The 12,972-nt window shown below is 39.5% G+C and overlaps 1 protein-coding gene across 10 annotated transcripts in view; it reads left to right on the top strand.

The window, feature by feature from the left end:
- Nucleotides 1-12,972, top strand: part of nbeal1 (neurobeachin-like 1) — a 214,191-nt gene that overhangs the window by 24,652 nt on the left and 176,567 nt on the right. For 3 of the 10 annotated variants that reach the window (XM_048533951.2, XM_048533952.2, XM_048533956.2), the window contains exon 1: nucleotides 3,948-4,156. The exons of 2 other annotated variants lie outside the window; for them this stretch is intronic. In XM_048533951.2, the coding sequence (XP_048389908.2) occupies nucleotides 4,088-4,156 (69 nt within the window). In that variant the 5' untranslated portion in view covers nucleotides 3,948-4,087. Of the gene's footprint in view, nucleotides 1-3,947; nucleotides 4,157-12,972 lie in introns of those variants that run through there. 5 more of the 10 variants (XM_048533955.2, XM_048533959.2, XM_048533962.2 and 2 more) reach the window with 3 other exon arrangements.

Here is a 12,972-nt window from a genome sequence, read left to right on the forward strand (position 1 = left end):
TTTAGTTCTAATTAAGGCTGTTAAGTGTCTTGGAGGGGAGTTTTCAGGTGGTTGTGTTCCTTTGACCTCCATTTATCTTTCTAAGTGATAGAGAGTGTGGAATTTGAAGGTGCTGTTTAAAGAGCCTTGCCACATTGCTGTATTGCATCCTGTAGACTGTGTTAGTGGTGTAGGGAGTCAGTGTTGAAGGTGGTGAACACGGTGGCGATCAACTAGATATTTTGTCTCAGATTGTGTTGAACTTCCAATGTCATTAGACCTTCACTCGTAGAGGCAAATGGAAAATACTTCATCTTGTAGATGGTGTACTCGCTATCTCGCCTTATAGATGGTGAAAGGGCTGTGGGGAATCAGTATGACATTGCATTAGCTTTCTTAATTACTTGTTTTACCTGCTTGCTAACTCCTAATACTTTGCTTTTTTAAAATCTTTCCTGCCAAAGTGAACAATTTCACATTTTGCCACGTTATATTCTTAACTGCCAGATTTTTGCCCACTCACTCAGCCTATCTATACCCATCTGCAAACTACCTTATATCCTCTTCACAGCACGTCTTTATATCTGAGAGCTTTTCTCCCGATTAGAAGTGATTTTTCTAAACCATGAACTCTGTCAGTATTTTTGCTTTCTTGCAACACAGTGATGGTATGTGACATCTTTTATTTCCTACCTTCATTGTGCTGTAAGGTGGGGATTGGTTTTGTTATCACACCTCCTTCCAAACAGGATTAAGTATATATTGCTGCAGGTCCTGGAACACATTCCTCTCCAGTTGTGTGTCTTGAAGAGTGGAGCTGGAAGGGAGACCTAAAAGAGGCGCAAAAAAAAATTCAAAAGTTAGAATTAGATTGAGTTCAGTCAATGCTGTACTGTAACTGTACACAATTTGTGAGCAGGGGCTGTACATACATTAGAGGCGACACTGTCACATTACAAACTCCAATGTTTAACAAAGCTGGGCCAGAAGTAAATGTATTAGCATCTTCCATATGGTCTGCTAGTCAAAACTCCTTCAAAATATTTGGATTTGCAGTCACTGCTTCCAGATTAGTGCAATATGCTGAACAATGGCTTGTTGTCCATTCTGTAATATTATTTTGCTTGCCAATAGCAATTTCTGTCAATGATTTAGAACTGAAGCTCCTTTCCTTATTTTTGAATTTGGGCCTTATAAGACATTTAGTTTCTGTGAATTGTGGAGTTGAGTTACAGATCAGCCATGATCTAATGGAATGCTGATACATGTATGTATGAATGAATTGTTCAGATTCTTCTATGCTGTTGCCTGTCCGATATCTGTAACCTGAGATCTTTTCATTTTTCTAATTCTGTCCCCATTTCTGCATCCAGTTTCTTTCACTACATTCTTAGTGACTAGACTTTCAGATATTCAATTCCTATCCTCTGGAATTTCTTCTCAAACGCATCTGCCTTTCTGGCTTATTCTCCAATGTGATGATCCTTTTAAAACCTATCTCTTGAACTAGTCTTGTTCTTTCCTAATGACCGTTTGAAATGCTCAGTGTCAGTTTTTTTCTGAAAATGCTCCTGCAAAATACTGTCAAACACTTTAATGTTTTAAAAATGCTGTATAAGTGCAATGTGTTGATGTATGGGTCTAGAAGAAGCTCTTTTTAAAAGAAAGCGTGCTCTTCTATTTCTTCTGAATGTGTGAATGACACAAGACAATGTTGGTGACGGCAGCTTCTAGTACATTGCCTAGCGGTCATTTGTTATCTGTCGTGTGTCAGCTAGCTACTGGTCCTCTGAATGTTGATGCCAGTGTTGAGTTCAAAAGCAAAATAATGTGATGCTGGGAATCTGAACTGAACACAGAAAACGCTGGAAGTATTCAGCTCCTCAAAGCTAAGTGATCCCACCGCCAGTGGATCAGATCTAAGCTCTCTCATGCAGTCCTGCCATCCAGTCGTGAATGGTGGTGAACAGTTAAACAACTCATTGGAGGAGGAGAATCCACAAATATCCCTATCCTCAATGATGGAAGAGCCCAGCACGCCAGTGCAAAAGGTAGGGCTGAAGTATTCACAGCAATCTTCAACCAGAACTGCCAAGTGGATGATCCATCGTGGCCTCCTGCAATGGCCCCCAGCATCACAGATATCAGTCTTTAGCCAATTTGATTCACTCCACGTGATATCAATGGACACATTGGAAACTACAAAGGCTCCAAGCCCTGACAGCATTCCGGCAATAATACTGAAGACTTGTGCTCCAGGACTTGCACCTCCCCTAGCCAAGTTGATTCTGTACAGTTACAACACTGGTATCTACTCAGCAATGTGGAAAATTTCCCAAGTATGTCCTCTACCCAAAAATCCAATCTGGTCAATTACTGCCTCATTAGTCTACTCTCAATCATCAGTAAATTGACAGAAAGTGTCGTCAACAGTGCTATCAAGCAGTACCTGCTCAGCAATAACCTGCTCAGTGATGTCCAGTTTGGGTTCTGCCAGGGCCACTCAGCCCCTGACCTCATTACAACCTTGGTTCAAACATGAACAAAAGAGCTGAATTCCAGAGGTGAAATGAGAGTGACAATCCTTGATATCAAAGCTGCATTCGACTGACTGTGACATCAATGAGCCCTAGCAAAATTGGAATCAATGGGTATCGGGGGAAATCTTTGCCTTGGTTGGAGTCATACCTGATACAAAGCAAGATGATCTTGGCCAATCATCCCAGCTCTAAGACATCACTGCAGGAGTTCCTCAGGGTAATGTCCTCGAACCAACCATCTTCAGCTGCTTCATTAATGACCTTACCCGCTTCTGACATTATGATAGAGGGATGTTCACTGATGATTGCATAATGTTCAGCACCATTCGTGATTCCTCAGATATTGAGGCAGTCCGTGTTCAAATGCAACAAAACCTGGACAATATCCAGGCTGGGCTGACAGGTGGCAAGTGGCATTCACGCCCCACAATGCCAAGCTATGACCGTCACCAATAAGAGACAATCCAACCACCACCCCTTGACATTCAGTGAAGTTACTGAATCCCCCACTATTAACATCCTGGGGGTTATTATTGACCGGAAACTCAACCAGACTCACCACATAAACGCAGTGGCTACAAGGGCAGGTAAGAAGCTGGGAATACTGCAGCAAGTAACTCATCTTCTGACTCTTCAAAGCCTGTCCACCATCAGCAAGGCTCAAGTCAGGAGGTGATGAAATATCCCCCGCTTATCAGGATGAGTACAGCCCCAACAACACTTAAGAAGTCTGATACCATCCAGGACAAAGCAGCCCACTTGATTAACGCTCAGTTGACAGGCATCCACATCCTCCACTGCTGATGCTCAGTGGCAGCAGTGTGTACGATCTGCAAGATGCACTGCAGAAATTTGCCAAAGATCCTCTGACAGCACCTCCCAAACCCTGACTGCTTCCATCCAGAAGGACAAGGACATCAGATGTATGGGAGCACCACCACCTTAAAGTTCCCCTCCAAGTCATTCACCATTCTGGCTTGGAAATATATCACTGTTCCTTCACTGTCGCCAGGTCAAAATCCTGGAATTCCCTTCCTAATGGCATTGTGAGTCAACCCAGAGCAGGAGGACTGCAGCAGTTCAAGAAGGCAGCTCACCACCACCTTCTCAAGGGCAACTAAGGAATGGCAAGAAATGTTGGCTAGCCACGATGCCCATATCCCACAAATGAGTAGGAAGAAAGGTAGCGTTTGTGGGTAGCAACACGGAATTAAGATTTTAGCTCTCGGATCTTTCATCAGAACTTAAAGTTAAGAAATGTGCAAAGGCAGGGTAAAGAGGAGGGAAGAATAAAGGGAAAATTTATGATAGGTGAAAGGCAGGGACAGTTAAATGAGCAAAGTGGTAATGCAAAGAGGATATAATCACAGTTGGAGTATTCCAAAACTGTCAAATTCATTTATTGTGTTCTGGTTCCATGCAGATTCGTTCAGAGTCACTTTGGCTATGGCATTGCTGTGAGAATCCTATTTTGGATCGCGTATGGTGCTTTCAGTTTCAGAATCGCTATTCCACATCAAACTTCCTCTCTGTCCGTTTGATTCGGTCTGCGTTTTTTGAATGACCTAATGACATTTGTTACATTGATAATATCGGAAGGCTTGATGACAAAACTACACAAAACATCAATCGGGTCAGTAAGTGTCTTTCCAATCTTTTGGTAGATATTGAAAAATCCTCCACAATATCTGTCTATCCAGTGTGAGCATGACTCTTGAATGGCTTGTTGAGACCCGTATCCAAATTTTGAGTGAAAGGTGTATAAACCTAATGTGAATGTGATTTTATTTTTGAAGTTTCCTTTTGATTACATCAGTTGTATGGGATCTGAACATGTCCCACACCGAGTAAGCTGCATCCTTTACATTGGCCACCAGGACAGCTGGTCCACATATTATTGACCTCAATTTTTTTTTCATCCTTGTCCATCTAACTGAGTCATAGACATGAATCTGCAAGGAACTTGATGTGTGACATAGTTTTGCATTGAAACATTGCCGTTGGCTTTAATTTTGTTCCACCTATTGTGAAGGGTATTGCCACCATACATCTTGTCTTCTCATATTCTGTCGTTTCACTCAAACTGTTTATGAAACCTTCTATTCCACGCTGTGTCCAGCATATTGGAATTCATTGGCATTACATCCATGCTGCTGATGTGACTTAGAAGCTACCCATGTTTTTCCTATTGACTGATAATGAATCGCTGGAAACTGGTGATCTTTGTGTTGAGATCTTTTGGTAGTCTATGAGCAATTTCCTCACTCATTAGCAACAATAGACTATTTGTTCCATAAAGTGGCTGCACAAGTTAGTAAGAGTTGCGGATTTTAGCGTGTAAACAGCCTTATACTTCATTCATTTCGCTGGATAACCCATTCTTTTTATTGTTTGCCATGACACACTGCCTGCTCTGTGTGGGTATGTTTTAAGCATTTTGTAGCTGTGAAAGTGTTGAAGGGAACGTCTTGTGCCTGTATGATTTCTGATGCCATAAAATAAAGGGTCAACTCATATGCTTCGATCTACACTGTTTATGTTATAATATCTGGAGTGATTTGTGCAGCAGTGATTGATCTGTGGTGAGTTAACTGGCTCAGAGCCAGTTGGCTAGGAGCACAGCTGCAAAATATAAGGCTTTGAAAAACAGCTGCTGTGATTTTAAAACATTACATAATGCATAGTTACGATTAAGCAGAACCATTTTATGTCCACATTTCATGTGCTGTAGGGGACAGAAATATAAGCCATTGAATTAAAAAACAAACTTTAAAACTTGTTTGCTTACAGACCCCGTTTTATCAAATATCAGGAATGTTAATAAGTTTGATTTGAATATGCCTTCACTTTACATTAAACCGTATATGCTTTGTCATTGGTAGTTGTTTTATTCAAGAAAGAAGGACCTGTTTCTCATTGCTTTGTTTGAGAAACAGATCGATAAGACTCCAATGGTATTACTTACTCTTACTTGTCAGTCTGGTCCTGAACTGTTCAGATACTTACTGTGAGAATGGAAATTTTGAAATTCACGGAATATCTAACCAGGGTAGTTGGTAATGTTTTGATATTGGGCATCTGTCTACCTGTCTTCATGCTGGCAAATAAATGATTTGTGGAATTGGGGAGCTTGCAATCTCATAATATGGGAGGAGACCATTCAGCCCATTTTTGTCTGTCATCTCGTTGGAAAAGCTATCTAATTGGTTTCACTGCTGAGTTTTATTTTTCCATTCATGCCCCTACAAATTTCTCCTTTCCAAATAAATATCAAATTTCCTTTTGACACTTATTATCAAACCTGCTGTCACTAATCTTTCAGGCAATGCATTCCAGGTTATCACATATTTTGTTGTGTAAAAGAAATTCTCCCCATTGGCCTTTCCTGCCTCTTGCTGAATTTCTGCCAGTTATTTAAAACCTGTCTCCTTTTGGTTACTGATCTTCCTGCCAGTGGAAACTGTTTCTGTGCTAGCTCCTCTTTTAATTCCTTTATCTTTCTGAATACCACTTAACCTTCTCTTCTTAACCTTTCTTGTTCTAAGATGAGCAATCCCAGCTTCTCTTGTCTTCAGTGTAACTGAAGATTATTATCCCTGAAGGATAAGCAATCACTTGTAAGCAGATGACTCAAAAATCAATGCCTTCAGTGTTAACAGGGAGTTGTATTAAGGTGGTGTTTTCAATTTGTGGTGGACTCAGTCTGTTAATCATGCAGAGTGCATGAAGGGTTTTTAGATAATCTGGTACTTTATATTTTCTGCTCAGTCCTGATCCAGTTTAAAAAAAACCCAGTACTTGAAAGTAACTGAAGTGGCTTGGAGTAGTACCAGTGTTAGAGCTCGCTTTGAGGAACATATTGAATTTATTCAGCTCAGCATACAGATGCCAGAGAATGGAAGAGTGATAAAGTTCCAGCAACCAGATAAATATGAATAGAACGCGTTAATGTGGACATACCTGCATTTGCTGCAAGAGCAATGCATTGCATTTCAGTAATGTGCAGGTTTGCATGCTCAGCTTGATGAATCTTACGATTGTTCTGGCAGCCACTGAATTACTTGCCTTTGAAGACCATCTATCTTGCATTGATCATCAATAATTGTTATAGATTGGACAGTGTATTGTGCATAGGCAGTTTGATAAACTTGTATTCATATATAGTTGCTAACATGTCCACTTCCTTTAAGACCATGGCTCAGGTGCTTTCTGTAGGATTCAAGGTACTATGATTGTTTTAGCTAATAAATTCATCAGGCATGTAACTTTGAAGTTCCAGGTCAGAACGTTGTTTTATACCTGTAACAGTATGAACTGTTTTAGACTACACTGCATTGAAATGAACATAATGAAAACTGATATCTAAATAAGTATATTTCTGCAAATTTTTTTTAATTAAAAAAAAATTCCTGTTGGAGTAGTCAGATTATTTCAAAAGAACTTGCTCCATCTTCCTAGGTCAGTGCCAGTCTTTTTCATTAACTCAAAGCACCAAGGCCCTTCAGAGTATGTTCAGATGTCAGGCTGATTCAGATGTACACTTGTAACAGCCCTGAAAAGCTGAGATTTGGGAAGCTAGAGTTGTTTTTCTTTTTGCCGTGGGTAGTGGGAGAATTGTGGGGGCTAGGGATTGGACAGGCAATGTATCATTGCAGTGATGATGACTGTCCTTGTGTTCTGAGCATTGTCATGGAAAATTCTCCAAGTGCTGGTTCTGCAAGCAGGAAGAACGTATAAAGGCATTGCACCTTTTCAGGGTAAGAAAAGTCATCAGGGACTTTAGTTCCATGATGCATTCTCCATGGCAACATCTTGGCTAATCATAGTTGACTTGCCAGTCAACTGCAGTATAAATTGTTGGATTGCTTTGAAATTTGGTGTTCTTACATTTGTCCCTTTTTTCCAACAATACAGTTCTGTACTGCCAAGTGACTGCTTGTGTTCGTATTTGCTGAAGTCTGTAAAGCAGAAAAGCTGCTGCTATGTAACCAAAGATTAATATAGTTAGTTGCTCACACTTTGACAGTATTGCTTATAAATTTGAATATGCAGTATACATTCCTAAAACACAACTGTGAAACTTAAAACCAACTTGCCAGCAATTGCATTTCAGCGTAGAGTAAAATACCTAAATTCGAAAAGTGTTTGTACATAATGCTCTCAGAAAAAGCACATTAGTTGACTAGCCCATGAGTTTCTGTCAGTTTGCTTCCTCTCCTTGCTCTGCAGTTAGTAGTCCTGTGGGACTTGGCCAAACCAGATGTTCAACTATGTTATGCAGATCAACTGTGGTAGCATGACAACCCAAAAATGACACAAAGCCCTGCACAACCCACTGTATACTATCAGGAGAAATGACTGGATAACATTCAGAAGAAGGATTTTGGATTTGTGATTTCTTGCTCCAGCTCCTTATTGCTTGTATATGGGCATCAGAGATTAATTGGGTGCTTATTCCATCTGATGAACTGTATGCTGCTGGAAGTGGTGAATTTTAGATGTATCCCTATTTGCCATTAGCTGGCTGCGAAAGATCAATGTTGCTATTTTAATGAAGGAAGGGGAGTTCTCCCCAAGGTCCCTGGTCGATATTTCTATCTGAGCCAGCTAAAACATGTTATTTCAACTTTATCACTGTAGTGGGATTTTGTTATGCAGATCCTACATCACAACTGCAACAATGCTCAAAAGTACTCTTGTTGTAAAGTGCTTTGGGATTTTGTAAGACTATACATTTTCCACACAGAGGCATTTTTACCCCCTAATGACTTGTATTCAGTCTTGCATTCCATTAACCTACGCTCCCAAAGGTTCTCAAAAACCTAAAGCTCCTTGTGAATCCTCTTCTGAAACACTGTTCACAAAGTCTTTCTTGTACCCCAGAGTTATTTCCCTCTGAGCTTTTGTCTATGCCTTTTGCTCAGTTCCTGTAAAGTACTCGGGGTTGTCTTCAGCTTGTGAAAGGTGCAAAATAAATACAAGCTTTTTTCAATTGACCCTGGCTAATGTAGAGCAGATCAATTCTAGAACCTTTATTGAACTGAATGTTTTGTTGCCATCACAGTCCACGTCAGTGAATGTTTTGAAAAAACAGTCGAACTCTAATGGGGACTGCACGTTTTTATTTTGGAATCTCTGATTTCTAATTCTAGGAAAGTTGCACATCTTTGCATCTTGTTGAATACATTGAGGGGACCTGTCCTGTTCTTGCCACCTATTTTCTAGGCAGATATAAGTAGAATGATACACTGTTGAATATGACTTTGAGTTTTCAGTATTCTTTTGAAATTATTCAAACTGTTCATTTACTATTTAAAGAACTTTTGAGGAAAATAGGTTTTGGCCTTTATATCAGAGAGTTTGGCATTCAAAAATGAGGGGAGTTTTGAGTTGTAAGGAAAATGGTCAGGCTAATGCAGAGACTACATTTAGTTCTGGTCGCTGAATATCCAATTTAAATAAAAAGGTAAACATTTGGCCCTTAAGAAAAAATCTAGTTACAGACATTTGCAGTTCCTTCCTACATTGTGTGCTGTGCTTTTCAGCTATAAATGAGTAGGATAAGTGTGCTAAATATAAAGGCTTCCGGCCTGGTGTGTTTAGCATCAGTAATTATTTTGATTCAGGTCCCTAGAAATGAATAATAGCATCTTTGCACAGTCAGGATGGTCCACAGGAAGGTCAAAACAATTTGCATTGAAGTGGCATTTCAGAAGTGTATTTAACAGGCTGTTTTTTTCCTCTGGTTCTATTGCTCATCTCCCATCCCCCTTGTTCACAAATTTTAACCACTTGACTGCTAGCTTTAATGTAATGGTAACATTTTAGCTTAAATTACAGTAAGACAACTGTGTTGAAATGTCAGTTTTTTTCTCAGAAAAGCACAAACAGATGGACTTGACCTCCTATGATTGCATATTTTCTGCAGTCGCGCAAAGGGTTGGAGGCATAGTCCCAAAGGACACACATCAAAATTGTTCAGATTGTTGAAAGTTTGATGCTAGTGTGTTGTATTTTCTTCCGGACATACATGCAGCATAAAAACAGTCTTTACAGATGGTAACATAACGTCAGTACTATGGTACTTTGAAACTTGGTCTAGCAAATGCAAAAACTTTAATTCGCTAAGGATGTGAGTGTTTTGTTACAAATATTAATTGAAGCTGAATCAATACTAACATTTAAGGAGGAATTTGATAACCACCTAAGAAGGTATTCGAATGACAAAAGACAAGAACGGCATAGTGGAATTAGAGTAGATAACTGAAGTGTGAAACTGACAAGGCAGCATTGCTTGCGTGCTATTAAGTAGAAATATCTATATTTTCTGGGACAGATATGGGCCTTTCAGTCCAACTGTCTCATTACACGCAGGTCAAGCTTCCTCTCGCCTTACTATTTCTCACCTTATCAATGTAGGTTTCTATTGCAGCAGTCTTGGCTCACTGGTGCATTGCCTGCCACTGAGTCATAAGGTTGCATGCTCAAATCCCAAATTAGACCAAAAGTCAAAGTTGACTCCAGGAATGAAGAAGTACTGCATTGTTGGAGATACTGTCATTCAGATGAGATGTTGAACCAAAACCCATATACCATGCCAAGTATACAACCTGAGGTATAATTTTAAAGAACAATAGAGAAGTACATGCGAGTGTCTCAGCCAAAGTTTATCCCTTGATCAGCATCATTGATAGCCAGGTCATTAAGATGGTGCTTTTTGTGGGAACTTGCTGTGTACAAATGGGCTGTTATGTTTTCTAAAATACAGCAGTCACTATAGTTCAAAAATATTTAATTGATTGCGGAACTCTTTAGACTGTCCTGTGGTTGTGAAAGAGACTTTATAGAAAAACAAGTTTTTAAAATCATTTTGTTTTCTCATGTACTTACATACCTTATCCTCAAGTGTATTGGAGTTTTTCGTTTCAACCACTTCATAACTGAATTCCACATTCTCACCAGTGTGACTAGAGATTTTTTTCCTGAATTCCTTGTTGAATGTAATAATAAAGCTCTCTACGTACAAAGAGGTGTTTTTAGAAAATACGTCCAGCAAATATCATCAAATCTTTGCTGAGTTATGTGTAAACCAGTAAAAATATTTGCATAAATCAAGATTAGATGCAGAAAGCAATAACTAACAGATCTTGGTTACAATTCATAGTATTTGATGTAGTGCTGAGATCAGGCTGTGCTTGTAGCAAAGCTCTTCCATGCTTGTTCTTGTAAACTACAGAATTTACAGAACCACCACCTCAGGTTGTGAGAACCCGAATTTCTTTCAAATCCTCACCACTGTACAACTGCAGTGGTGTTGCTGTGACAAAGAAATGGTGGGGGAGATGTTGCAAAAGGTGATAAGGTTAGGATTGGGCGATTCAGAACTTGGTGGCATTTATCAGCTTACATTTCCCTCCTTGGCTGTTTGCCCATCAACGCTATCTACTGCTTGTTCTGTTGAGGCACCCTCCCCAAACTGGTTCTGTCCCCCTCGCCATAAAAAGGACATCTCTAACATATATGGTTTAAGAAGCATAATCTCAATCCATTTGTCATTCTAGAGAAATGTAAGTAGTTTGTTACTCAAATGGATTATGTGAAATATCACTGTCATAGAGTTTTAGAGAATAAAAGTGGGTTTTCTGCCCATCATGTCCATGCTGGTTATCATGCTTCAACCTACTCTAATCCCAATTGCTTTGGTCTGCGGTACTGTATGCTACGCTGTTTCAAACATTCATGTAAATATAACACAAACATTGTGAGAGTTCGAACCTTTGCCATCTGTTTTGACAGTGAGTTCAAGGTAATCCTAAAACTCCAGATAAATTGTTTTCCCTTAAATTCCCTGTAAACCTCCTGCCCCTTATTATGCCTTCTGGTTATTGGCCCCTTTGCTAAGGGGAAAAGATTCTTCCTATCTACTCTACTAATAAATATGCACAGTAAACCAATCAGAATAAACTTGTGGATTCAGGTGCCGCAAACTACCAGGTTGCTAGATCTGGAGAGGTTTTCAATTTATTTTTAGTCTGGACTACAGCCAGATTGTTTTCTAATATTGTAATTATTGTTGCTTCTGAGCTTATACTTTGAAAGGGAATTTCAGTGCTTGGGACTCTTTTTAAAAAAAACACATTCTTCCTTGAAGAAACGAGGTTCATGCGAGCTGTAATTTATCTCATTTAAATACAGTTTATAAGTGTTGTCGTGTAGGATATTGGAGCTTTTGGTCTTGTGGTATTACCTAAGGTGCCTCTTTTTATTTCACATATGCTTTCTTTCTTTAATTTATTCATTTCAGACATTATGCTTTGCAAGGAATGTATTTGCAGCAGATTTCCAGATCACTTGGGTTTGTTGAGTTTTCTTTTCCTTTCTCCTTCCAAGATTCTGTTAAAGGAATATGCAAAATTTGTCTCCCTATATTTCTATTTTTTATGTTCACTATAAAGCCATTTCCTTCAGCTGCTTTTACCACTGTCGCCTGTTCCAATTCAAGTTTTTGAACGTGGCTGTTCCCTGAGCATTCTCAATCTTCCTGCCCTTCACGATCAGACCCCACTGAGTCCTATACCGGCACGTTTTATGTTTGCTTCCTTGCCTCCAAACTTTCTCCAGACTGATCTCATGTTAAATTCGCACCTTGTGCTCATTTGTTCCTTCCTGAGTCATGTGTCCCTCCTTGGCTGCTTGCTCATCAATGCTATTTACTGCTTGTTCTCTTGAGGCACCTTCTCCAAAATGGTTCTGTCCCCCTCTCCATAAAAAGGACATCTCTAGCATTTTTGGTTTAAGAAGCATAATCTCAATCCATATGTCATCCCCAACTAATGTTGCATGTACAGCCAATGTGTCTTTGTGACTGGAGTTTCCTTTTGTGGAACATTATTGTCCAACATTCTCCCTGTACTACTTCAGCCCAGTCACAACACCTATGAGTTTAACCAATATAGTCATTTCCTTTCTGTTGAGCGCAATATGTTACTTTAATACCTCTCCTCATCATGAATGCTTTTACAGCATTTAAAACAGCTAATGACAATATCCTCTAGCATCTCTTATCTAGTCCATCTCGTATTTCATTCCCTGTCTATTTGGTCAGCACTTTCTGATCAGAAGGTATATATTTGATTGAACATAAAAATCACTGAAGCTGATATTTTACTTTTTGTTTTTAGGTCCCTCCCTTTTCTACTCCATGTGCTGCTATTTGGCAGCATAATCAGTAAGTGTGGGAGTCGGTCCTCTTAGGTTTGCCAATACCTGATTTATTTTTCAACTCGTACATTTTGTTCTTTGGCTGTGGTGTCAAGCTCTTCAACTTCAAGTCATAAATTAGCCACAATTTCATGTATCTCAATGTGCAAAAGGCCCACTGGAAAAGCCAAGTCTCTGTTTTATGCACTGGGCACCTGCTTAAGCTAAAACGAAGAACTCTCGAGATTTGAAA

Source organism: Stegostoma tigrinum, chromosome 7 (assembly GCF_030684315.1).
Source record: "Stegostoma tigrinum isolate sSteTig4 chromosome 7, sSteTig4.hap1, whole genome shotgun sequence".
In the NCBI taxonomy this organism is placed as follows: Eukaryota; Metazoa; Chordata; class Chondrichthyes; order Orectolobiformes; family Stegostomatidae; genus Stegostoma; species Stegostoma tigrinum.